Below are 23,776 nucleotides of genomic sequence, written 5' to 3'. Positions count from 1 at the left end.
CCTGGGAAGCCTCTGCTGGGCCCGCCCCTCCAGGTCAGTCAACCTACTGAAGGCTTTACTGCTAGGGAGCACTGCTAGGCACTGGGACCTGGTTTGGGCTAGCCTACTGGGTCTTAGTCCACAGCATCACCCAGGTCAGGCACTTCCCAGCAATCCTGCTTGAGAGGAGACTATGCGACTAAAGTCACTGCAGGATCCTGTTCTGGTGAGTCAGCCTGGCCCCAGAATGTCCCCTGTTGGAGCCTACTAATCCATGGAAGAGGCCCCACTCCCACCACTCACTACAGGTCGAAGCAGCCCCCCCCCCCCCAGTCCTGCTCTCAAGTCTGTCTGCCGATTCCCACTCTCAGGGCTTTCGTGCTTCTCTCTCCCTGCTGTGCCTATTAAGACGCAGCAGCAGGGGCTGGGGATTTAGCTCAGCGGCATAAGCACCTGCCTTGCAAGCAGGCAGTCGTGAGTTCGATCCCCGGTACAGATAAAAAGGAAAAAGACAAAAAAAAAAAAAAAAAAAAAAAAAAAAAAGAGAAGGAAAGCTGCTTCCTAATCAAAATCAACAAGACGCAGCAGAAGCAGGAAATCCAAATCACGGCTTCCAGAGGCGTGGGGTCCAGCTTCCTTGCTGAGATTTCATCTGTTCCAGTTATAGCACTAGGATTGCATTTCCAGTTGGTTTCTTTCAGCTTAGTTTGTCTTCAGGGTATATCTCCCCTTGCTTAGGACTCCCCACTCCACACCATTCCTGGATCCCAAGCTGATAATCTCAAAGGGCCTCGGAAGCTGCTGCTATCTGTCCGCCATGTTCTCCCGGAAGTCCCTGTATTTTTATTTTGTTTATGGCTATTTGGATTTCTATATGCTTTAATTATCTTGATATCAGTTTCCAATCTCATGTTTAGGACATTTTCAGCTATTAATTCTCTAAATATCCTCTTGACATCTTTTATGTTGTCTCTTACTTTTTCATTTATCCCTATCTACCTTATATTGTTTTTCTTTGTGTCATCTTACAGGTGTTGAATTGTTATTTTGTGATTTCTTGTTAGTTTTAAAAGATTTTCCTTTCCTGTTCACTGGCTGCAATCTTGTCTTCGAGGTCTGAAATTCTATCTTCACATTCAATGAGGTAGTTTTTACAACTTTCAGTGGAACTTTTGATTTCCTGTATATCACTTTGCATCTGCTTTATATATTCTGTATGTTTCTTATATTGTTAATTCAAGGATTTTATCTTTTTGTTTAGTTCCTCCAATTTTTAACAGTGTCTTCTTTAGATATGTTCAGCATCTCCTTCATTTCTTTTATCATTTCTTCTTTTACCTGAGAGATTATTTCTAGTTTGAATTCCTTTAAGGCTTCCGGGATTTGCTTCTTTATTTTGGTTACTATTATTTCAGGTATTTGAGGCATGTGGCATGTATTTTCTTCTATGTACATGGCTCCTAGGCTTTCTTGGGATGGATTGGATGTTTGAGATTGCATTTTGGTCTTTCTTTTTGTCATTTTCCTATATTTCTGTGCTTTGAGTGTTGTTCCAAAGCTTCCCCTGGGTGTGTTGGAAATTGTCTCTTATGTCCTGGACTCCTGGGACTCCTCTGGTAGTGTAGCTCCCTCCTTGGGCAGGGAAGCCCCTGGATTAAAAGAAGGTTGCCAGGCATCTCTCAGGTAGACCTAAAGCCTCCTCAAACTACACAGTTCCCCACTCTGGCAGAAAAGCTTCCCTGAGGGAAACAAGGCCACCTGGTGTGGTCCAGGCAATCCTAAATCCTGCTAAGCCCAATCTAGTGTGGCTGCAAGTTCAGCAGGCCCCCAACCCCCTAAAGCAAGGATCTCATGCTCTCCCGGGGATTGTATGTTGTGTAACCATCCAGCTCCTTGAATGGCAAAGCTCCCCAGGCTGATAGAGAGTCCCACTATGGCCTAAGTAGGCCTCAAACCTCCTCAGCACGGCTGCCCCCTCTGCCAGGCAGTGGCAGTAGTGTTAGTGCTCTCTAGACCGAAAGAAGGTCACAGGCAAGATCAGAGCAGTTTCCCGCAGCTTGGCCCAGTTCCCTCCTTCATGTAGGGCACTGCCGTGTGCCCTCTGGGTGAGAGAGGGTGGTCCGCAAGGCTGGAATGGGATCCTGCGGCTTGGCCCAGCTCCTTCTTCCCAGTGTGCAGCTACAGTGTGGCCCAACTGGTAATTTCTTCATTACTAAGGAATGAACCCAAAAGTTTTACACTGAGCTACATTCCCAACCCATTATTACTCGATATGGTTTGTTTGTAAATTTGGAGACAAGTCTCCTTGAGTCATTAAATTACCCAGGCAGGGCCTCAACTGTTAATTCTCCTGCCTCAGCCTCCAAGAGTGCTGGGATCACAGACATGGATCACAATGTCTGCCTTACAAGTGGAAATTGTTTTTATAATCCTTATACTTTCATGTATTTTTAAAATTTCTTCAATGGGTTTTTAATACTTTTACATTTGTAATGGAAGAAAATAGTATTTAATTTCTTTTTGGTACTGTGCAGTTCAGCTGACTTTGACCTCAAATTGTAGCCTGGGTTTGCCTATAACTCATGGCAATACTCCTTCCTAAGCCTCCCAAGAGTTGCAATTACATGTATTGCCACTATGCCTGGCTTTTTAAAAATAGTGTCTTTTTGCTTGTTTGTTTTGTTTTTTTAGACAGTAAGTTCAGGATGCCCTTGAACCCACTATGTAGATGTAGTGGATTAGTAACTGATGGTCAACTTAACCACCAGCTGAACTGAATCAGCATGGTGCTGAGCATGCAAGGCCTACCTGAGGACTGTTGCCAGCATGAAAAAAAAAAAAAAAACCTGGCACGGAAGAGTAACATTGTGGATTCTAATTGGTGTTCTTTGGAGCCACTGGTTCTCCTGGAAGAGCTTGTCATGCTGGCTCCCAATATAAACTCACCTGTTGTCATCCAAGAAGCACAGGACATTGTTGCTGAAAATGGCAGTGGTTCACGTTCAGGGAGCTCTGATCCCTATAGTAGGCATTGCTTCCTGGCTCCAGAGGGGAAGATGTGTGCTGTTCAATCTCCAGGAGAAGCCTGTCACACTAGCTTGCTGACATGTACTCAGCTGTTCTCCTTGTTGGAGGAGCTCAGGACCTCATTGTCACTGAGAATGGGTGTGGTAGTTTTCAGAGAAGCACTGGTCCTTGAGTGTCACTTCTCAGCTCTGGTTCAGAACCCTCAGCCTGCTGGCACAGATCCTTCACTCCAGTAGCACAGACTTGGACTGGAAATCTTTAGCCTACATGAGTAAGTTCCTCAGAATGGAAAGTGTTCAAGAATGAAGGTCATCTACAAATCCTTCAAACCCAGATCTTCCAACTCCAGCTGACCAGTGATTGCCTGCAACTACAAAACAGAAAAGGGGAGATGTGGGGAACAGCTAGATCTGGAGATTGATTATGTGGGCACAGTTGAAGCAGGGCCAGCCCTGAGAACATGACAGCCTGTGGTGAGCCAATTAAATGCTGTTCCAGCTTCAAGTAAACAAGCTGTTTCAGCTTCAAGAACACAGAGTACTCAGGAAATTCATACAGCAAAAGCAGCAGAGCTGAAAATAACATCAACCTTCCAAGTATATAAACAAGCACATTGCACTGTTTGAATTGATTTTTTTCCTCCCATCAGGAGAGAGGCCTTCATCTAACACCAACTTCCATCTTTTTTCTTTATTTTCCCATCCTCTTGCTGTCTTTCCCCTTGAATCTTGGGAACCTCAAGCGTTGCTCTGAATGTGCCTGTCAGCTTTGCTTGCTAGCAGAAGGAAATCTTTACTTTCCAAACTTCCGTGTAGAAAGGAGGGGATACGGAGTCCTGCTGGCATAAAGCTCCAAAAGCTCTAGCTTGCGCTGTCTACTACACACCCTCCAGTATCCTTTGCCGTCTTGGTCCTCACAAAACAAAATCTTCTCTCAATTAGTCGGTTAGTGATGTTCTGATACTTGTAGTTTCAGTGTAAATGACTTGTTTATTTCACTGATGGGTTGTGTTCCATGTTTGAACTCACTAGCATCAAAACAAAATTAAACAAAACAGTTCACCCTGACAAATTGATATCCTGCTTTTCTGCTAGTGTTACTTGTGTGTATTTTCCAAATATGTACTTTAATGTGCTAGCAGTCCCTAAAGAGAGTGCAGAGCAGTTTAATAATCTTCCCTTGCAGTCCCAGTCCTACTGCTCACCAGTTCTCCCGTGAGCAGAAGCCTTGGCTAGTCTGGGGAAGAGGGACGGTGATAGTCTCAGCCTGTATAATCAGCGGGTACAGTAAGTGGGCTGAGCAGGCGCATTGTGACCTTGGGGACCGAACTGTGGAGTATGGCACCTCCAAGCTAAGGGAGGGAATTGGGAATTTCTGACCATGAAAGCAAGATCGGTGCCAAGGGCACAGGAGGAGTCTAGGCAATCCCGAGGTGTATCTGCCTGTGTCTCTTGACACTGTCCAGTTGCTGTTTTTAGTTTCTGCCTGAATCACCGACCAGGGCCATTTAGAGCAGACTGGCTTAGGCACAAACAAGGTATGTCTGAAGAAGTATAGAGAACACCTGTACACCTGGGTGCTGGGGTCTGACGCAGGCAAGGAGCTGAATTAACTCTGAGTGCTGAAGTTTAAAATAAGCTGTGTGAAGTATAAGCATTCATAATAGGAGGAAAGAGTCTTCCTTTTTCCCTGTCTTCTGGCAGCTCCTGTTGAAGGAGTCCAGTTTTTTTGTGCCCCCCTTCTGACTTCTTGGGGTTCATCTTGACCTTGGGTTAAAAGGATGAAAAGACACTGGCTTCATTTTTACATGGGACAGGTTGTTTCACGCTAAGGAACCAATAGAGCTAAAGCCCTGGGTTTATGGCTGCCTGCAAACCCATTCTCAGTACTGGACATTGTCCATAGTGTTCCAGGTCGATAGCAGCCACATCTGGCACCAGTAAATGGGCCTTCAATTGGAGTGAGCAAAGGCAGCATTATGGCTTTCTTTTCACTCAGGATTCACAGACACAGGAAAGGAATTCAGAGCAAGAGGTGCCTGTCTGCCTCCCACACAATCACATCAATGGCAACAAGCATTGATAGCCTGTCCCTTTGGACATCATGCTGTGCCTGATCCAAGCAAGGAACCCTGACCCAATCCTGTCCCTGAAGAGTTAGCAACCTTAAGCCACACAATAATAATACAGGTCCCAAATGTGGGCAGTTAACAAATTCATCTACTTATCTGCTAATCTCTAGGCATGAACTGAGAGAGCTGCTGGGAAAAATGGGGCCCTTTTCAAAGAGCTTACTGTCTCTCAGTAAATAGATTTAGATTGACAGAGGGCTTGGAAGAAGAGGCTCAGATGGGGAAATACCCTTAACGTTGGCATCTGGGTTTATCAAGTACACTGTTGTTCAAGTGTCTACTGGCATGTGACTGTGTCCTTTTCCCCAGAATGCACCAGTTTCTGAGATTAAAACCTGAGAACTTTCCCTTCCAAACTATTGTCCTGTTTCTAACTGACCCAGCATTCTCTTGTACCCATTCTCTTGTACCACTGAGTTATCAGTACAATAGATTGCAAGCCTTTGAACTTAGCCAATGAATTTAAAGTTATCCACTTGTCATACACGAGGCCTCAGAACTCCTGTTTCTCCAGCGAGTCTGTACATCTGCTATGTTATTGCTAGGGTCTGCTTCCACCCTTTAGCAAAAGTAAAAGCCTTGTCAAGTTTCCTTGATGTCTGGGTGTCTCATCATTCACATCAAAAAACTGAGTCTGGGAATTTATTTCCAACAGATTGTAGGAGGAGAAGAGTTTGTTTGAGGCTTGCCTGGACTATATAATGAGACACTCTTTTTGAGAACATGCACTAAACACCACTATCAAAATACTGGCAAACCTTAACAAAAAATAATGCAGTTGTAGAGTTGGGGCTGTGTGGCTGGCTCAGTGGAAAAGCACTTACCTAGCATAGAAAAGGCCTTGCCTTTGATCTCCAGGGCCACAAAGGAAAAAACAAGAAATATCTTATTGTGTCAAAGATTGCAGTGTCAGTTTCATATCTTCCCATGAAGAAACATCATAGCAAATATAAGTGAAGAAAAATGTAACTAGTGTATAAGATCCCGAAAACAGATAGCAGGGATTTAGCCCCAAAGGGTCCAGCAGACGGATTTGTCCATCAGGTGACATTAACATGACTTCCCCAGACATCTAGAAGTGTGCTTTACAAGTATCCTGTACATCACTCAGGTCAATTCAATTATAACAAAAGTATCATACTATTGGCACACAGTAATTTCTTCTAGGAAAACTAGTGATGAAATGTGGAGGAATTCAATATTCGAAGAGGAAAGTGGTGGGCATGCAAAGCTACAGTCTGAGGTCTTCACCGAGAAGTGACCCACTGGACCAAGACTTGGGTCCCTTTCAGCACTGTTGTCCTCATGCCTGGCAATATGCTTAGCCTCAATATTCTGGGATTGTCATAACTCTGGATGAGGTATGAAACTTGTTTAAGGGAATTGGAACATTTGCTTTCCTTTTATCTTTAATCTTTTGCAGAATATTGCTATCATTTAACTGAAGAGACGAAGAAAGCTCGTTCCATCTGCTGCTTCCCCTCCCCTTCTCCCTTCAAATCCAACTAGGTTAAGTTTTAACTTCCTAAAGGCCATAAAACAAAGGCCTGAGGTACTAGCTCCTGACATCCTGGGTCTTCCCTATCCGGTAGCCCCGTCACAAATTGTGTTAATTGCATCAGATTGTATTAGATTGTACATTCTTCACAGAAATAGCTTCGTTTATATCATAGTAATACCTGTAACTATAAATGTGTGTCTTCCTTTTCCCCTGGGTAAAAGATTGATATGTTAATCAATGCTCTCTTCTGTAAAGAATTGTAAAATCTTACCCAATTGATATGTTAACCATTGTTGCCCTCTACAAATAGAAAGGTTGTGGTGCTAAAGTAAGGTAATTATGTCAGGAAACTCAGAGATAAAGTCTGCTGACTATGCTAATCAAGATTGGGAAGTATGTCAGAACCAAGCCACACAGGAGCTAGGTGACCTAAAAATAAGCTGTGCAAAACAAGACAGTTAATCAACTCTGACCCACTGGTCGCCCCTCATGATCTGACCAATCACAAATGGACAAATCACCAACTGTTCTGCTCTAACTGCTATGATTGGCTTCTGTAACAATGCTTGCTTGCTTTGTGGTTTTCATCCTTAAAAACACCAGCCTTGCCCCAACTCAGGGTTCTCCGTTTCCACCTGTTTGGAGGACCCCGTGTACACGGAATAATAAAAACCCCATTGTTTTTACTTGAGAGCGAGGCCCTTAGAGTCTTCCTCGCGACACCGGTCTAACATAACTATTGTTTCTTCATCTACATAATAAATGTATTCATTTTGCAGGCCTATACTAATTTTCTTCAATGAAAGTGGATTGAGACAGTGTGGAAATCATCACAGTCAAATATTGACCTGCGAATCAGCCAACCCTGCCTCTACTCCATTCAATCCTGACCTGTCCTGCACTCATGACGCTGTCTTACATCAGGGAATTGATTCTTCCATAGGACCCTCACCATAGGAATCTTCTTTTTTTTTTTTTTTTTTTTAAACTTTAAAAATCCATCTTTTTATTTTATTTTATTTTATTATTATTTTTTTTTTTATTTAAGAGGAAAAAGAGAAAAACACAAAACAAACCAAAGCGGCGTAAGGGTACACGCAATATAGAACTACAAAACAAAACAAAACAAAATCTTCTTAGCACACTAGTGATCGCACTTTATTAAGAGCACATTAAGTCTATTAACCAAACACTGGTAGCTGAAGCAAGAGACGTGTACACTGTAAATGCAATTGTGTTAAGCTAGGTGAGACAGACATCAGAAGAAACAGCCTTACCGAAAAGCTCCTGGGTGAGAATCTATCATTTGAGCTCTAACCAGACAGGCAGGAATTTACGTTCTCCTCATTCTGAACAGAGGGAGGGCAGTAGATCAGGAGCCAATCAGTGAAGAGGCGGGCTGCACGAACTGTCCAATCAAGTGAGGCAAAATGGCAAGGACTTCCGGTGTCATGGCTCTCAGTGTGGAGAGTCCCTCAGCTAGCTAGCCCCTCTTCTGGGATTTCTGCCGGCTGCAGGCCGCGTGGGAAGGACTCGGGGACACCGGGAAGCCGCGCAATGGTGATGGTGCGGGACGGAAGCCGGGGAAGGGATGGGGTCGGGCTGAGGTCTGAGAGGAGGCGGCCGGAACCGGCTCTGGGAGCCGCAGCCTCCCGCCGAGCTCCGGACCCCGAGGTCCTCCGGGCTCTGGGTTCCCTCGGCGGGGTCCGGGTCACCGCCGTGTCCCGTGAGTCGGTCCCCACCGTGACACTGCCGGCCCACAGTGCCGTCCGGTGTGGCCCGGCAGCGCCTCAGCGGTGTGGGGAGAGCGGGGCTCGGGGCGGTCTGGTTCAGGGCGGCCTGGAGCTGGTGCGGCTGCGGGGCGCTGGGTCCCTGGTCTCGGTGCTTTCAGTAGCAGAGCTGGGGATGTGACAGTTATAAATGGCTGCGTGGGGGTCTCAGATCCACACCTCCTCTCCTCAGACCTCTGCCTTTTTGTATTCACAGTGGCTTCCTGAGTTTCTAATATTTCTCCACATTGCCAACCTCATAATATGTTGAGAAGGGCAACGAGAATGCAAAACAAGTTTAAACATACCGGTGACGTGACTTGGTATACAGGTTTCCCATAAGTGCAGTGAACTCCTGAGTGGCACACTTAGCAATACAAAAAACTATCACCGTAGTTATTTATATGAGATCCGTATGGACAATGCTATAAAACAGAATTATATCGTTTCTACACTAGAGTGAAGTGCTGAACCTGAGAAAGGCTGTTAATGTTACCTCTGGTGCCCATGTGTCTGGGTCTCCAGACTCAACTTTGCTGGGCTTGTAAACTCTCTGACATAGAAAGGAAAAGCAGTCAGGGAAGACCAGCGCCAAGGAAAACTGTATTGAGGGTATTGTGAGAAATGGTCGAAAGCCACTCTGGGAGAGAAATGGGGACACTGAAAGTTGAGTTAGCAACGAATTGTGGATGGTGTCTTGTGCTATAGGGTGAGGGCATCATCTGAATCCCCTGCAATGGTCACAGTATGATTGGTTATTGGATGTGTTGGTAGAGTGCTGTGTTTGGTGGGCCACAGGGGAATTGTCCAGCCACTAGCTTAGCAACTCATTTTGGGGAAGTGACCTTGCTGAAGGGGAGCTTAAAGGAGCAAGCTGTAGCTACACAGATACAAGTGTGAAATGGCATTCCATCAGTATGACTGTTTGCTGTGACACAGAGGCTGTATGTCTACTTCTTAGGGGGCTCAGTATGTTCTCTAACCCCACCTATGGGTCTTAGCTGTCCATACATTAGAGAGAGTTTTCATTGAAATTATGAACAAAGCTCTGTGTTTGAAGCATCCTGAGTTGGTGGCCAGGTGGTTGATCAATCCAGAGCTAATTAAAGATAACCAGCGCATGGTAATTGCTCAGTTATTTAATATCTGTCTCTCTCAGGTGACTGTATTGAAAATCACCATTGAAACTCAGGTGCTCAAGCCAGTTTTTTTACTGTGTAAGATTTAAAGGAAAGTGGGATTTTAGAGAAAAAGTAGTTATTTTGAGTTTCCTGGAACTGGGGAGCTTGGTAAAGAGTGGCTGCAACTCCTTGCAGTAGGGGAAGGCTGCATTCCCTTTCTTGAGGTAGTTGAATCTTGATATTCTATCTGTAGTTGGCTACCTGTTATTTTAATTGTTATCTGTATAGCTGATTACACAACTCTACCCCAGGCCATTTACCACAGCTATGTGCCGCCTTCATAAGATCACAAATTATCCTTGAAAATCAGACTGTTTAAATAAGGCCTTCCAGAGAGTTTAGAACTCTGAGGAAGATGGTGGGGATATTAATGCATTACTAGTGAGGAAAGAGATAGTCTTTTGTGCCAAAGCAAATAACTCAATTTTATAAACATTGTTATTTTTGCAAAGCCATTTTTTAAAAATAAAATGTGCGTGTGCTTTATTGACTATTCCGGCAAATATTGAAAGAAAGTTGATGATCTGCTATAAAACTTTGCAGTAGAGAGCTTTCAAAGTGGCAGAATTTACTCTGCCCAGGAGCCATGACCTCTTTAGTGTAACCAGTTGGTTAGATAATGAGGTCTGCATATTAATGTTTTTGGTTGGATCATTGAACACAACTGTTTGCAGTCTCACTGTTTGAATGTCCACTTTGTATGCTTTGATACTTTGAGGAACTATCTCTAAGATGATAATATGTAATCTATTAACTGGTGATTTTTTACTGTTTTTTTTTTATTGTAATTCTGTATTACTTGTACCCTTACACTGCTTTGTTTTGTTTTGTGTTTTTCTCTTTTTCCTTTTACATAAAATTAAAAAAAAAAAAGATAATGAGGCCTGCTTTCTCCAAGCTGTGATGACAGTATGCACCAGGGAGGAAGGATGGCTTGTGCAGCTTGCTTCCTAGTAATTTGCAGTCTGTGCTGTCTGCTGCTAAAGGGAAATTCATCTCTTCAAGAAACTTTTGAAAGTTTATTTTCTTTTGTCCTGTTTGTGAAATCAGAGAAATCCTGTGCAATATCAAGAAAGGAGAAAGAGTTCTTGCTAAGGATGACTTTCTGAAAGTGCTGCATGTTAAACCCAAACTGAGAAACACCTTGAACTGAGGCATCTGTGTGGACAGGGACATGTGACACTGGCCGTGGAGGGAGGACAAGGGCTGTCATCACTGAAATCATTGCTGTCATCCTTGTGCACACTGATTTAAAATTGAAATGTTGAGTAAGAGGTGCTGTGTATAAAACAAGCACCGAAACAGAGGAAAATCCCTAGACTGAGTACCTACAGGCCTAATAATAATAGGAATAAATGGAGGAGCCATTTAATATGGAGGAGCCAAGGGGAGGAAAAAGGCAATGAGGGACCAGAGTTTGGATGAGGGAGGTGACATCAGCAGTGGCAGCAGTGACCTTCTCCTGAGATCGGATTGTCCTCATTGTGATAATAATTGGACTTTGTGCTGCCCTGCCTTGAGAGGCTCAGAGGTCAGAGCCTAAAGAAAGCAGGGGAACCTTGTGACCAATACTGTGACTGTGTCGTCTCTTATTCCTGATCAGTTCACGACATTATTTATGAGGCAAAATTGAAGTTATTAAACTGGACTTGTAGATTTAGTAATAGGGTGGGCATCACCGTTGAACTACAATGGAAAGGGGTTTCTCTTGAATACAAAGATTACAAGGTGTGTTTGAAGATTTTATTGGGGACTGAATGCAGGAATTTGCTTTGAGCTACACAGGCCCCATATCTTTTAACTTTTGAGACCTGGTCTTACTCAGTTTCCCAGGCTGTGGGGGGGACTTTTGATACTGTGTCCCCCTCCCTCACTGCTAGGAAGACAGACGTGTGACATTTACCTGTTTTAAGGTTACGATTCTTTAATCCCAGTGATTTCCTGAGATTTCAGTGCCAGGAGAGTGAACATCAGTGAGGCCTGGTGGTGCACACCATGAATCTAGCTGCTTAGGTGAACAGCCAGGGATTACACTGCACTGTACTCCATACTGTACATAAGCTATATGATATTTTATCTTGTATTTGTCTCTGTTACATAAATATTCCTAAATAAAAATGAAGGAGTATGTGTTGAGCAGGTTTAAAGGTTTGACAGTGATGTTTGATTAATCAGGGATATTGTGTGCATTTTCAATACATTTTATTTTCACCTTTCTTTGGGTTGATCGCAGTATTGTTTTCTAACTCAGTATCTGTGGACTCATTAGTTCAACTCTGTATGGAGTCCATTTAGAACAGTGCATTCATAGGATCATTTCCTCTTTTGAATGCTATCTCACTCATTTTCTACAAAGCCAGCAAGGCACGAGAAGGGTGTGAGTTTGGGAACAGGAACAGTGGTCTGTGGAGTTTTCACTTGGAGTTTTGATTTGCTTTACTTTGTTCTATTTGGTACTACAGTGAGGTCCCCTAAATTAGTCGTATTCTTATGTCACCACTGAAAGGGAGTAAATCTGGGCATGGTGGCACATACCTGTAATGCCAGAACTGGGGAGGCTGAGGCAGAAAGCTTGGTGTGAAGTTGGGGCCAGCCTGGCCTACAAGGTAAAGCGTAAGTCCAGCGTAAACTCCATCGTGAAACTGAGTCTCAAAAAGACAAAAAAACCAAAACAACAACAAAAAAAGCACAAAGAAAGAATAAAAGAAGAATGAGTAGAACATTCCGGTAAAGATACTGAGCTGAAAAGTTTAACACAAGACCACAAGCATGTGGAATGTTAGATGGAAAACACTTGATTCCTACCTCTGATTTATGCTGATTTTGAGAAGCCTTCCGACTGCTTTAAACTTGGACCGAAATCTGCCTTTCTATCCTGGATTGCTTATAGCTGTGTCCGCAGTTCCTCTCCCAGAATGCTTTGCCTTGGGCACAGAGAAACGTGGCAGTTCTTATGGTCTTTGCCCATTTTGGGTATCTTGTTATTCAGAGCTTGTGTGTACACTGTGCCTGCCAACTGGGTGGTTTTCAGGAGTGCTGATTGTGCACATCAGAAAACATCTGCTCTGTTGTATTCAAGGTGTGGGTCCTAAGTGAGGGTTACAGCATGGGTAGAAATCAGGGATGGTGATCAGTCTCCCATGACTCACAGGACAGCCCTTACAAGAATGAAATATCAGCCCTGTCACTAGTGCTCTTCTTGCACATGTGTCTTTTTTCGACCCTCATAATCCTGCTCATCATGACTGGGTTCTGCACCGTGGCTTTGTGGGCAGTGTTCCTGCTGTCTGCAGACCCCAGAGACTGACGGGTGCCAGCCGTGTGCTCTCCCCCTGCGCCCCACATCCAGCCCATGTGCATCCGTGTGTAGTGTGCCCACGTGGGTGTGTGGGAGAGCGCTCAGCCTGTGTGTTCATTACTCTGCCCAACATTATTTTGCAGGTTTACTTCCATCAGTGTACCTGTAACTCCCCACAGGAGTCTGTCTTGGTGACAACTCACGTCCCTTTCCACAGCACTGGGACAGCAGGCTTGTCCAGCTGTGTTGCTGTTGTAAATGCCACAAGCACATTCTTTAGTGCCCTAGAAGCCGATCAGAGAAGATGCCGTAGATGCTCAGGTCCAGGAGCCTCTCTGCTGGGGCCCAGAGTGTGTGTCCAGCACCATCGTGATGGACCAGGCACACTTCCGCCTGGGGGCTGCCTTCCCACTTCTCATATCCAACCAATATTAGGCTTTCCCATTTGATGCTTTATGGGATCCTAGAAAAATTTAATTGTGTCTTTTTATTTTTTTTCTCACTTATGTCTCTATTTTGTGAATTGTTTTTTCATTCTGTTTAAGTCCTAAAAATAGCTAATTTCATCATGTTTTCATATTTCTGATGAATCTTTTTGATAAAATCCTTTTGTTCATATTTTATTGTAAGTTATACAGAATCAACATATCTTCTCACAATTTTTCCGTCATGCCATTTTCATTAAGAATTTACTTTCCTGAGCAGAAATTCTAAATTGCTTTTTATATCTTCAAAGTCACCTTAACATTTGTGCTTTACAGTTTTATTTTTAAAGATATCCTCACTCGTACAGCTTCTCATTCAGTAGGGTTTTTTTTTTCATGTTTTGCTTCTATATTACATATTTTCTCAGTATACCTAGAGTACACATTGGAATATTTGTGATGCAAAATTAGAGAGATTCAGTGAGCGCTGTAAGAAATGATTTGTGCATTTGGTTTGTTCTGACAACCCCATGAAATACCAGTATTTTTAAAGCAAGTGTATTCATTGGTACTTCTTATAAATTCAGTGTGTGCACGTTTGTATGAGTTTCAGGTGTAAGTGATTTAGTGTAGAGCAAGTTCTGGACAGTGGGAAAGGCTGTCTCTGTTTATGCTCTTATTTGAGATTAGAAAATACAACTGCATCCTTTTTCTTTTAAAGAGAATTAAGAAAACAATAAAAATGATACAGAGTTTCAAAACAAGATGATAGGAAATTAGCAATTTATAATATATTGCACATTACTATCTTCAGAATAGTTGCTCAGATTAAAGAAACATGAACTTGAAGCTTTTATAGATGAATAAATGTTACTAGAGACCATATGTGAAGTAAATAATGTGAAATAAATCAGACTTGCATATGTAAACATCGTATTTTCTCCCTAGTAAAAGAAACTGAAAGAGTAAATAAGATCCAAAAGGTCCAGTAGATGCTGTGAAAGGGCAAGAAACTGCTCAAAAGGAAAGAACATTGGGGATGGTGTGAAGGAGAAAAGAGAAAATACATACATATATATGCACAAAATAGCTAGGATAATAGTACTGCTAATTGTATTTCATGGAAAGGAAAAGTGCTTATATTGTATGCATTTGTTTTTGTGGTTTGTTCGATTTAGAATTATTTCACAATTATTTAACAATTCCTAGCATACTGTATCACAAATTGGAAACTGTACATGATTCTCGTGATATTTAGATCTTCTCCAACTCTGTTTCTATGTGTGATTTTTCTCTTTGCACGTGTTGCACATGTTAAAAAATTTGCACTCCTCGTATCTACATGGCATAGGGACCTTCTTGTACTTTCTTTGTTTGTGGTACTGGGGATCGAACTGGTGACCTCATGCTTGCCAGTTAGGCGCTTATGCCGCTGAGCTAAATCCCCAGCCCTTCTTGTATTTCCAATTCAGCTAATAAGAAAACATTTTTTTTGTTTGTGCTAGTTTCACTGATAATCTGCTAAACACTGGTCCTTAATTGGCAACCTTTCAGATTTCTTTGTAGATTATTTTGTGTCCTGACCTTAAGATAAATTATTTGGGAGCTACATTTACTTGTGCTTTGTGTTCTGACTGTGTATCATGTAGCTTCACTGTATTGTCATTGTTTCAATCAGTGTTAAAACTATGAGAAGCATTATTTCCTTTATGCAGTTGATCTTGCCTTCCACAACAGTAAGTGTTATTATTTTCAAGATTTACATCTTGATTCTTTTATCATTCAAGCATAGTTTATCTCTTTCATCTTTTTGTCACTTTTTGTCTGTCTTGCTCATGTTGTCCTGTTGTAACACTTGAATATTTGTGGAGACAGTGGATATTCTCAACTTAGTTCTGATTTTAAAATAACTCATGTACGTGTCCTCATTGTTTGTAGCACTAGTGCATTTTCTGATGTGTTTATCAAGTTATTATACTATTTTGCTTTATCATATACCTTTCACAAATAATTAACAAAAATTGGGTTTTAGAAAATATGTCAAAAGTTGATGAATGAGATCAGGTGTTTTGTGTGTGGGTATGGTGAGTTTCACCACAGTTTTATACTGACACACCCTTTGATGAGATGAAGAAACACAGTTCATTACTGTTTACACAGGTCTTTCCCGTGTGTGGTACTTAGATTGAACCCAGGACATCAAGTTGGCTAGGGAACTGTGCCACCACTCAGCTGCATGCAGACGTGGGACACTGCTAATATCATCTTGCACTTTGCTAGGTAATTTTATCCAGGATTTGAAAGTCAGCTTGCATGTGCATGATGGGCCTTTATTTGCCTTTCCTTATTAACATGTTCTCTAGGTTGAGGTAAAGATTGTATTAACCTGATGATGTAAGGTTCTTAAATTATTTACGAGTTTTTTTTATGACAGACACTTAATGCTATGCTCAGATGAGTGAATGCTTTTTATTCTTGTGTTCATAATTGTATGTTTCCCCTGCAGAATAAATATTTTCATCCTGAGCAGTTGGTACATATACAAATGGATTCCTGTTTACTCTGAAGAAATTCAATAAATCAGTGTGAATTTTGGATCATCATTTGGTTCCTTTCTAACATTTTAGTCTCTGCCGTTCATGTCTTTCATGGGCATTTTTGTAATTTTATACAATTCTGACAATATTTCTACCATCTAAAATTCATCAAATGGTAATTCTGTTATACTTTTAATTTCTTTTAAAACACCCTCTTTGGAAAGGTGCAGTGGGCTGCACGTGCAGTGCGGTCCTCCATGAGGCTTGTCCGATGGATCAAGCACTGACGGCCAGCGCGGCTCACCCTGTAGTGAGACGCTGTGCAGAAGCTGACGTGCCCGCTGGCCCCGTATCGCTTCTTTTCAGTTTTTGTTTTCCTGTTGCCTGTTTCTTTTACACCATCTTGATGATATTTTTCAGTATTTTGAGACTTGTTTCATTAATCTTTGTTTTTGACGAAATGTTTTTCTACATATATTTCTTAAAAGCAATATATATAACTGACAGTCTTTTTTTCCCCAAAACATTGGCATTTTATCCTTAAATCATTAGTTAATTCCACATACTTGCATATTCATTTCATGACTTTCTATTGAAACTTTATTTCATAGTGTATTTTTCAGTCAGGTGTGCTGACTCACACCCGAAATCCAGCACTTGTGACTCAGCTGCGAGACGACAAGTGCAGGTTTGAGACCAGTCAGGCTGTGTAATGAGTTCAGGGCCAGTCTGAGCTACATAGTGAGACCCTCCCTAAAAACAGTTTGCATGAGAAGAATGTGAGAAACTAATAGAGAAACTCAGTGGTCAGCTGCGTGCTCAGTGTGACTGAAGTCCACTATTTCATCCCTGTAGTGAGAAAGCAAACAAATTACAGCTGTAAAGCTGTACCTTCTGCCATGGTGGTTCTTCCGTATTATACTCTGTATTATATTTATATTCTGTAATTGAAAGAAAATGTCATATGCATAACAAATTTTTTTGTAAATGTTTATTTTTGGTGAAACATATATTGCTTGTTTTATAAATAGTCTATATTTACTACCTCTTGTGTGAATGTTTCTAAATGCATTAAAATAGTCTTTAATTGTATTACTGAGGTATGGTACATTCTTCACTAAAGCCACCTTTGTGTGTATTTTGATTGAGTACATCTGTTTCTATTTTAGTGAAGATGTGCCATTTACTACTTGAATTTCAGGGAAATTTTATCAGATATTTGCAATTATTTGCTGGTTCAATACCAATACAGTCTCCTGCTGAATGACCCGATACTGAACTTTACATTGTGTCCTCTTGCTTTAGTCTTCCAGGGTGGAGTTTGCTGGTGAACAGTGTAGCTGCCTTCTCCCTTTACTGTTATTCTGTAGGAAGTAAGATGGTGTGTGGCATGCTGAAGTACAGATTAAAAATAAATGAAAACATGGAAGTTATCAGTATAAGCAGGAACTCTCAGCAAATACATTTTTAAATACTGAAACCAAACGTGTAGAACATGCTGACTCTGAGAAGTAATTTAGCCTGCTATCCCGCGCCTGCTGCAGCACTACAAATGCGGGTCGTTTCCTGCAGTCGGCGTTGACAAAACCCCAATGCTCACATCTGTGGCTCAAGAACTTAATACAGTGTCTCTGTTTAGCCTTCTCTACGATGAACGTCAAGGCGATTGTACCTGTGTAGATGAGAAAAACGACAGTGCACTGCCTACTTAGTTGTTCAGAAACATAGTTATTAAACTATCATTTGGTTGGTGTCACAGTTTAAATGTCTGCACTGTGTCTTCACCCTGTCCTGGAGCCCAGCGAGCAGCAGCCCCGCCTGCTCAGAAGCACCGAGCCCTGTCCCAGTCTGTCCTCTGCGGCCTCTGGGCTTTCCCAGGGCAGCTCCCTTCCAACTGTGTCCAGTGTCCTCACACATGGTGGCAGCCTCTTGTGCCTCTGCTCTGCATCACCTGTGTGTCCTGGGCGCCCCAGAGCAGCTTGTTCGTTCCCTCTGCTGCTCTCCGTTCTTGCTCATTGCCGTGGGCTGTGCCCACTATTTGCCTGTTTGCCCAGCTCTGCACTACAGTACACATTTTAGCCTCTGTGGCAGCGTCTACCTTGTGGCTGTCTCTTGGGATGTGTTTGTTCAGTTATGGTGACAACAGTGGGTTTCTGTGTTGCCTTGTGAGTCTAAAATCATGCAAGATTCTCCCTGCTCCATTTTCCCTCACGTGATAAATACATTGAGTAAATACAGACAGTTGGGTTACTTAGAAGCCACTTACAAATTGATAGTTTTGGGAGTTGCTTTGTGTGAATGATGGGACTGGCACAGAGAGTGAGGCGAGGGTTCTCCCTGCACTCAGACTCTGCCCATGTGTGACGGCAGGGCTTGTCAGTCAGAAGTCCAGGAGCAGATTTAATTTCTCACTGTAGCCCACAGCTCTCGGTGAAAGCAAACCTCTTCTTTATTTACTGACCATGAGATATCTTGTGCAGAAACAAAAAAGAACTGAGAAAATACTTGTGTGTTTTAGAATTGCAGAAACTTCCAGGACACGTTCCAATGTGACTGTGCACCTTGTAAATTAAGTAGCTGTGAATGTTGTACACATCGTCAGCAACCATTGTCAGCAACAAATTGTAATCTGGTGGTGGAATTTTTGTTGTGAAACATTTGGCTTGTGACAGATGGAAGGCATACTTTTGTAGCTACCATTATGTGACATGTGTCATTCTAAAAAGTTGCAAGTTTGTGTTTTGAAGATGAAACAGTCATAATTGCTGAAATGTGTTTTTTGAGGTTTTTTTACGTAGAGAAAATTGTATAGAATAAACTGTCATAGAATCTGGAAAAAGTGGAGCTAAGATGCACGGTTTGCTGCAGGGGATGGATGGAGGAGGCCCAAGTTCGCCAAAACTCTGGGGAGACAGGCAGGTAAACAAGAGTGACATTTGGTTAGCATCTGAATCAACTGTGGACTGGTTTACCTGTGTAAATAATACTCCTGTTAATCTTTATTTTCATTCATGTGTCTTACAGTTGTTGGATTTGGAAAATCTTCCATATTTTCACTAACAAATTGAAACTCAATGTGTTTATTTATTTATTATTATTTTTTGTTCTTTTTCATTTTTATCGTTACCAGGGATCGAACTTACGACTGCCTGATTGCAAGGCAGGCACTTATGCCGCTGAGCTAAATCCCCAGCCCCCATTCAATGTGTTTATAATTTGAAACCTGAATTTTGAGATATTTATAATTTTAGATGGTAAAACTAGCAGGTTACCTCAAATTGCTATCAGACTTATAAGTATATCTGAACTTTGTTTTATTTGATTTTTTATTATCTTCTTTGTCCTGTTTCCAGTACTGTATAATCTTGCTGGTGTTTTCTCCTTTTTTTTTCTATTGCATTTTATATGGTTTGTTTGCTGTCTTTTCCTAAGACTTTCAGTAGACTTGCATCCAAATATTGTGTGGTTTTTCAGTGTTGGTCTTACGTATTTACTGGTAATCTAAACCTGTCTCTGAAGCACACTGTTGATTCAGACTCAGTTCTGCACCTCAGGCCAGTCACAGAGCTTCCTCTTCTCTCTGACAATTCATGCCATTCATTCATAATCAATAGTTCATTTTTTTCCTTTTATTTTCTTTTGAAACCAGGCCTCACTATGCAGTTCAGGCTGCCCTTGACCTCACTCTGTACCTTGAATTTGCCCTGATCCTCCTGCCTCAGCCTCCTGAGTGCTGGGATTACAGGCACGCCCCACTACACCTGGCTGTAATCAATCATTCTAACAATGTAGATTTTTGATGTTGTCAGTTTGGATTTAATTTCTTGATTATGTAATAGAATCTGCAGCAGTACATTCATTTCATTCATTCTCTTCAGTTGGGTAACTTACCTTGTCTTTTCTAATGTCTAAATCTTTACTGAAGTTTTCTCCAGATACCATTCTCTTTCCTGAAGGTTCTTGCTCTCTGGTTGCCTCCACCAGTCTTTGAATAATTAACATAGTTGCTCTACTGTCTTTATGTATTTATTTCGTGTTATTTTCAGATCTATTTTGCTACAATATTTGTCTCCTTCCTGAGTCATATTTTCCTCTCGTTTGTGGATTTGTTGCTATTGTTTATTGTCGTTTAGTCTAAAGAGGTGAACATCAACATTGTATTGTCCTAGGCCAGCTTCTAGGGAGGAAGACTACTGTGGCTGGAGTTCTGTGCTTCCTGTTTTCCCAAGCCAGGATTTAGGCTTTGCAGAAGTTTGTTTTGTTTTTGTGTTTTTCCAGTGAAAACTCTGAATTTTCAAAATGGCTTGTTTTTTTGTGATCCCGTTCTCACAATAAGGAAACAGTTTATTTTTTTCTGATACACACTGTTGGAACTTGCAATAGTTCATGGTCAAACCGAGTCATTTTTTTTTTAGATCTTGTAAAGTTGAGTGAAGGGAGTCTTTCCTCTCCAACTCCCTTCACAGGTTTTCATCAGGACACTGACAGTTTGCCTGCATTTCTTTTGCTCTTGGTTTCCTGTCAGAGAAAATTACGTTTCTGTCAATCTGCATCCTCTTTTTTTCACTTCGTAAATAACGGATCTATTTCATCATGAAGGGTTTTGAATATTAATTTGTTAGCCCTTCTGTTATTTATAAAGGCACGATGGTTTATGTGTCATCCCAGCTAACCTGGAAAGCACAGTGTGTGAGCTGCTCTCTTGATGCTTATGGACAGCATTTAATGCTCTGCTCTCCTTCCCTGTGCCCCATTTGAAAGTGATACAATCAAGATGCTGGGTGAGTCTGCAGCCCCAGCCTCCTCCTCCTCCTCACAGCGTGGGGACCAGGATGGGGCTCAGAGGTGCTGCCCAACAGTTCCAAGGAGGTGCAAATGGGGGAGCATGAGTGCCCTCTTCCCACCAGAGAATCAGTACTGCCACGTCCAGATGCTGGGCTTCTGGACCCACACTGACCCCTAGTCCTGCTCATGGTCACCTTGTCAACTGTTCAAAGTGGAGACAGAAACTCTGAGACTGGCTTGATCACCAGGGACCAGGCCAACATCATAAACATGGAAGAGTTATGGGGCTTGTGGTCAACAGTGGCCAGTTTAAATGATAACAAGAGAAGCTACAAATATTTTTGAATTTACAAATACGATGTGTATGACCCTTGATGCCCAAGGATGTAAATTTGTAAATTAGTTGTCTTGAGCGCCATCTGTTGTCACAATTTAAAATGACGAGCCAGGCATGGTAGCACACATTGCTAATTCCAGCACTCAACGCTGAAGCAGGAGGATTGAATGTCAGCCTAGGTGACATAGTGACTCCCAGGTGAGGCTGAACTGTGCAGTGAATCCCTGTATATAATATAAAAATAAAATAAAATGGTGAATTGAGTCTCATGCTGAAAAGGATGAGATGCCTTTTCCCAAATGTACAGATAAAGTGTCTGGACATTATTCTGTGCTCCTTCCCTATAAAACCTGCAAGAGATTTTATAACTGAACAGCCTGAAATAGTGAAAGGTGGCCAGTCATAGAAAATGAGAACTGCTAAATTTAAACACAGAGAAAACATTCTTCCCATTGATTTTGAAAACGTCTGAATGTTGGAATCAAGTAGAAAGGTTAAGTTATGTGTATGTAAGTTTGGGTGGAAGTCTAATAAAAGAGGCAGGGCTCTGAAGCAGCAGGAAAAATCCCTCATCTGAGCCAGGGGTTTCAAATAGAAGCCATGTCTCAGGTGATGCGAGCAGTGCCCTCTGACCCGTCAGTGTCTGTGATTCAGGGCATTCATTCTGCCTGCAAAGTCTCATGTCTTAGCCATGCTGCCCTGTATCCTACAGCCTTTTGTCCCACCCCATTAGAATGGCAGTACTCCCTCAGGGCAGCCAGCAACATTACCAAACAAGTGACCATTGTCCCAGCTGGGTCATTAAGTCTGAGTACCCTGTACCAGTTCATCCTAACCCTGTTCCTATCTGGACAGTTAGCGATCAGCTCTCCAGCAAGCCTTCCACATTGGATAAAATGAGCCTGAAGTCCAAGGCAGAATCGTCCCCGATTTGCAGCTGGTGCCGGCTGACCAACGCCAGTATGGAAACCTGAGCACATCTGGGCTACAGCAGCACGGTGGGTTAAGCCTTCTCCATTGTAGAGGGGGCAGGACATAGCATCTTTGGAGAACTGCAGGTTGGTAATCACATGCAGCTGCTTCAGAATTGCTGCAGTGCAGTCTTCATCCTCAAGCACATTTACTGATAAGAGGTGTGTGGGAAAAAAGGGTCACTCTTCCTGGTTACTGCACATAATAGCATCAGAAGCTGGTGCCGTATTGAACAACCTCAGGAGTCACCCAGGAGCTGGTGGAAATTATGGTACCCACAGTTTGATCAGTGAGAGTTTGTGTGTCTAAAGCTGTTGATCCCTTTAGTTTAAATGCCAAAAACCTCAAGAATTTCCAGCTTGTTGAAGATGTACAGGAAGCAGTTAGTGTTCCATTGCAAAACCTCTTGCAGCAAAGTTTTGGGCCACTGCTGTTTTGACCACCTGCACTCCAGGGAGTTAGTGTGCATGCTGAAGAACACCTCCTTACAGGTGCCAAAGTGGGGATGTCACTAATAAACTTCTTATTGAAATGTTGCATGAAAAAAGAGCAGAAGCACCTAGGAGCACTGCATTAGGAAGAAAATGAGACGGAGTGGAAGGGTGAGAAAAGGAGGAAAAAAGTAGTCTGCATTTCACCAAGAAACACTCATTAAAAACTTGGTTTAAGGTTACTCAATTTCAGAAATCACAGTAATCAGGCACTTTATAACAAATAAATGATGGATCCAGGTATTTGAATTGTAAACTGAATTAAAGGCTTCAAATCTTCAAAGGATCCATAGGGAAGACAATCTAAGGGACTAGATTGGACCCACAGATGGATTCCATCACTGTCAGAATAGAAATGGACAAACCCTTGGGCATTTCAGCTGTTCTGTGCGGTGAGGAAATGGGGGAACTAGTTTGAGCTATTAATTAGGCTTGTACGGGGAGTTTGACATTACACAGTACTTCCATGATGAAGCCGAGCAACAGCTCTCAAGGATGGGTCATCTATACCCAGAACAGCTCTGCCCTCTTGCTCCAAAGGCCACAGCCCCTTCTGGCCCAGGAACATGGAAACTTTGGAGTACCCATGGCCAGACACACCCAGCAATAGCTCCACTAGATCGTGAGTTCTGAATGTCTGTGCTGTAGACCTGCAAACTGTAACAATGGCAATCTCTTAAGTTCTCCAACTTGCCATTTTAAATATGTTCTGCATTATTTTGTCCTATGTACTAGATGAAAAATGGTAGTATTCCTTCTCTACAATATATTATTAATATTCAGGGATATGACATTCAATTTTAAAGCAAACTGTCCATATCTAAAGGAAGTAAGGTTATGTCTGGTACCATTGGTGCAACATGCCTTTGGGATTGTTGACTTTCGTACTATGACATACTACACCTGTCTTTTTAATCCTCAAAGTTTGTATTCATTTTAAAATGAGACAGTAAGATGAATATGGTGGTACACGCCTGTAATTGTAGCACTCAGGAGGCTGAGACAGGAGGATCTTTATGAGTTTGAGACCAGCGTGGCCTACAAAATGAGCCGAAGACCAGTCTGAACTGCATAGTGAGACCCTCTCTCAAAAAGACAAAAATAAATGAATAAAACAAAATGAGACAGTAGACATCTTTTGCTAGAATGTCAAATAGTGAAGAGTTCTATGTAATTGAACATAAAAATTAAAACCTGTGAAGCCATGCAAAATGAAGGGAAAAGAGGAGCTGAGAAACTGACTCTAACAGCAATAATACAAAGGCTAGAAGATGATAAGAGGATCTATAACTTAAGAATGAAGAATGTAAAACAAGAAATAGGGACACAAACAAATGAACTAC

General features: G+C 42.1%; 1 protein-coding gene across 3 annotated transcripts in view; it reads left to right on the top strand.

The window, feature by feature from the left end:
• Positions 1–8,068: 8,068 nt before the first annotated feature.
• The window catches only part of LOC100716014 (zinc finger protein 709-like), a 28,768-nt gene continuing 13,060 nt past the window's right edge, over positions 8,069–23,776 (top strand). Inside the window, exon 1 of one of the 3 annotated variants that reach the window (XM_063243076.1) lies at positions 8,069–8,198. In XM_063243076.1, the coding sequence (XP_063099146.1) occupies positions 8,196–8,198 (3 nt within the window). In that variant the 5' untranslated portion in view covers positions 8,069–8,195. Of the gene's footprint in view, positions 8,205–18,551; positions 18,768–23,776 lie in introns of those variants that run through there. The other 2 variants (XM_063243075.1, XM_013158326.3) reach the window with 2 other exon arrangements.

The sequence above is a fragment of the Cavia porcellus genome, unplaced genomic scaffold (genome assembly GCF_034190915.1).
Source record: "Cavia porcellus strain 051 isolate PalLab524CR breed Dunkin Hartley unplaced genomic scaffold, mCavPor4.1 scaffold_33, whole genome shotgun sequence".
NCBI lineage: Eukaryota > Metazoa > Chordata > Mammalia > Rodentia > Caviidae > Cavia > Cavia porcellus.
The sequence above is the reverse complement of the archived record's forward strand: the minus strand, read 5'-3'. Positions and strand labels throughout refer to the sequence as shown.